The sequence below is a fragment of the Anarrhichthys ocellatus genome, unplaced genomic scaffold (assembly GCF_004355925.1).
Source record: "Anarrhichthys ocellatus isolate YVR2014 unplaced genomic scaffold, GSC_Weel_1.0 scaffold29, whole genome shotgun sequence".
NCBI lineage: Eukaryota > Metazoa > Chordata > Actinopteri > Perciformes > Anarhichadidae > Anarrhichthys > Anarrhichthys ocellatus.
Window position 1 is genome coordinate 82,977 of NW_022280059.1, and position 4,075 is coordinate 87,051.

General features: G+C 37.0%; 1 protein-coding gene across 1 annotated transcript in view; it reads right to left on the reverse strand.

The window, feature by feature from the left end:
* Positions 1-3,121, reverse strand: part of hif1al (hypoxia inducible factor 1 subunit alpha, like) — a 16,298-nt gene extending 13,177 nt beyond the window's left edge. The window contains exon 1 of the mRNA XM_031863569.1: positions 2,984-3,121. Coding sequence (XP_031719429.1) covers positions 2,984-3,018 — 35 coding nt within the window. The 5' untranslated portion in view covers positions 3,019-3,121. The remainder of the gene's footprint in view (positions 1-2,983) is intronic.
* Positions 3,122-4,075: the final 954 nt, after the last annotated feature.

Sequence of the window (4,075 nt, forward strand, 5' to 3'; positions counted from 1 at the left end):
AGTATATTTTACTCTGCTTATGCGGGTATGTTTTCCCTCTCACACACTTTAACTTCAGTAACCACAGTTTGTTCTCCATCTCACACACACACACACACACACACACACACACACACACACACACACACACACACAAAACAACAGGGATACTGTGGGAGTTCTTCAGTGTGAGTGAGGAACACATGAAGCTCGCAGTTTGGTCACAAGAGAAAGTTGAAGAAAAAAGCTTAAACAATTTCTTCTTTTTTTTTTTAAAGAGCATTTTCCAAAACCGCTCCCTCGTTCACCCTTTCCCCTTTCTCTCGATTATGAACACTGGCTAAATGAGATTTTGGACACTTACACACACTTAAAAAATGCCAAACTTCTAGTTCCAGCTACATTGTGAGGATCCGCTGTTTCTCTTTTTTTCTTATGCGATGAATATCTTTTGAGCTTTTGGATTATTGGACGGACAAAAGAAGACTTTTGATGACGTGGCCTTGTTGTGTGGGAAATTATGACTTTTTAAAGTGCTTTCTGACTTTTAATAGTCCAGACGATAGATCGCTCAGTCGATAATGAAAATAAGAATTAGTTGCAGCCCTAACGGACACTACTTACAGGAGTGTTTGCACACACCAATAGTGCATACGTTTTGCACTATGTGAATATGGGCATATACGTTAAGTACACTGGGCAGCAAATAGACAACATAATCATCACTATCATCCACATTTGAATGGAATCCAAACTAAATATATAATTCCAGGTTCAGACAGGACTTTAGTGTTGATTCATCGGTGCAGTAAATATGCAAAACACAAACTGCCTGATATTGATCATATTCGATGATATCCACACTGATGAGCCCAGATCTGATGTTAAATACAAGTCTGCAAGTCAGCAAAATACCAGTTTGACTTCAGTATCCGTGACCCGATAAAATCCACACACATTGATGGTCCATCCCACCTTTAGTATAAAACATTTTGACAGAGTATTTTTTGGGTACTAAACAAAATGTGTCCGTGTATCAAAAACTGTCACAAACTAAAAGTAGAGCTTTGGATGTCTGGTTAGCTTCACAGGCCTGTGTGTGCTTATTGTATAGGAGATCATTTCCCCCATCCCAGAGTGGGTTTAATTTAGACAAAGTTATTGTACGACTGCGTGTGTTTATCAGTATTAAAACTATAAAAAGAAAATATAAAAAGTGTACCTCGCCGTAGTGGCTATCGGACCCATTAGCTGGTAAGTGTGCTAGATTTTCTCCAAACATTGCATTAAACACAGCCTGCACCAGAAGGAAGGAGCTTTTAAACTGTGTTCTGGTACTTTTAACTAATGGTTTCTTCTTATTCAATACAGACAAAAGAAGACTGCAACGAATGATTATTTTCAATACCCAATAATCAGCCAATGATTTTCTCAATTTATTGTTTAGTCAATAATAAATGTCACATAACTGACACAATGTTTAAAAGACTGACTTGTCCAAGTCCAGAGCACAATATATATATATATATATTCATTTTACTATTACATAAGACAATAAAAGCTGAAAATCACATTTGAGAAGATGGAACCAGCAATTCTATTCAAGTGAAATGACTGAATGATTAATCCACTAATTGTTTCCCCTATCATGTCGTCTCAAAAGGAATTATGTTCCATGAACAACATCTTTCAAAATAAATATAAATAAATGTGATTTTCTGTTTTCCCTGATGTATTGAAAACACATCACACTGTGCAGTGTGTTTGAAGACCTGTTTGTTCAGCTGAACAGCTGACTCTGCCATCACCTGCTGATGGGGGTCCTCTCATGTCATGTATGTGCGGGCGTTCCTCCCACATGGTGGAAGCAGTGAGTCCACTCCCGCGGCTATTTCCAGCTTCAGTGTTTACATTAAACATGTTGATGTCCAGTATAGATGTCCAAATATGGACATCTATACTGGACATCAACATGAACAGTCACACAGCATCGAACAAAAACGGTAAAAACTACATTTGTAGGATTAATCACTAGAATACAAGGGTAGCTCACTTAATTACAGATTTATGTATTCCTATTCCTTAACTTTGTCCTCTCAGGCCACCATACACTCTCACTGTGAAACCAAATAGATCTGCACCAAATGTGTGGATGAACACAGCAGTTTAACAGCTTGTTGAGAGGCAGATTCACATGAAGCCAAACAAGAAGTAACATGTATTTACATGCTGTGTCAGAATATAAAGTAATTAACCCTTTAAAATGTTGCATTTTACACTTAATCATTCTACAAAACTACACTGCTGCATCTTTAAGCTTTCACTATTTAATAAAAGAAGTGTCACAGAGCTAAGAGGAACTAAATATATACGCCATTTTTGGAAGAAGTATCAAAACACAAAGTCACAAGACACCAGTCTGCACGTGAATATGAACTCATTCCAGCTGCCTAATTGTGTTTGTTGGTCACAACTAAATAATGCAGGGAAGTGGAAAGAATATCAGGAAAATATACCTGAAATAATGATTACTTCACAATGAGAAGCACAAACAAACCACAAACTACACTATGTTGCAACATGTGTAATTACACAATGATTCCCAGAAGTAGAAGATGTAGTCAGATATTGTATTTATTTTTTCAGCATAAAAATACACCCAAAGTACCCATTATGCAGAATGGCCCATAATAATATGCATTATTTAAGATGAATAATGCATATTATAAGATTGGATCATACATATTTCTGCATCAATGTGTTCATAACGGAGCTGAGACGTGAAAGCGACATGAATGAAACATGAATGAAACGTCTAAAACACTAAATCTAAATCATATGTTGTCACGACGTCGCAGGGATCAGAACGCACAATGTGGGTCATGATCACAGCCGCTGATGGGGGTTGCAAAGGCTTACTGGGACTCGGAAAGTTGCAGTGAACACAAAAGACAACACGGAAATACACAGACATGGAATATGCATTTGAATAAATTGGTCTCACCGTTTGACCACGACGGTCTCCTCTTTCTCCTTCATGTTCGCTCTGACAGCGGAGCACCGAGCTTCTGCTCTATATTGTTGTTTCTGTTTATCCAAACTGAACAACAGTGTCGATGTCAAACCCTCAGCTGTGTCAAGCTTTCACCTGCAAGGAAACGCCGTTTCCGGTCATATTCAAAAAAATAAAAGTCTACTTGATAGCGCAAGAATCGATTTTAACATGATTGTTCTTAAGACTTACCCCCAGTTATTTGGCCGTGGTGGAATGTAATGAAGTATATTTACTTAAATACTGTAATTAGTGGCTGACCCAGGCTGTAGGTGGGGCAAGGGCGAAAAAAATAAAAAAAAAGGGCTCCAGCACAACAAGTTTCCTAGCATGTAGGTCAGACAATGTAGCACTGCATCACATTTATTCCATTTAAGGGCACCCATTGATAACTATATACACTATATCATGTTTTGTCTTCTGAAAGGGGACACCTCATCATCTTGTCTCCACTGGAAGGAAACCATAGAGGGCTATTTGAATTAAACTTGTAAATTAGTGTAAATTAACCTCAAACAAAAAGTGAACATACAAAATCATATTTTAAACTTTAAAATATAAAAAAGTACTTTTGTATGTTCAAGGAAATAATATTTAAAATATAAAGAATAATTTCCTGTGGCATCTAATTAAACTGTATTTAGTTTTTATGCTTTTGTTTAATAATATGTTTAGCTACCTTATCTTTTAAATTTGATATATTTACGTGTCATATTCTATTAATCATATTTTATTTTACTTTTTTAACTCACTGAAATTGAGCAAGAATTGTGCTGAATGACTGTTTCTTCACAATCTTCAATAAAGAGGGAGAGAGATGGAAAAAGTAGGCCATAAGATCACAGAAGGATGTTTCCCCTGACGGAGCTTTTATTTAGGATTGTAAAGGTGGTTTCCGGTGGTAATGTCTGTTTGTAGCTTGACGGACCTGAACCGACCTCTGAATGTATATTCTCCGTGTCAGAGGCACGTCGACATGTTTTGTTTTTTTTTGGGTAAGAGGGTCGTTTTCTGTCAATACAAAATAAATGTGGTGGAGGGTGG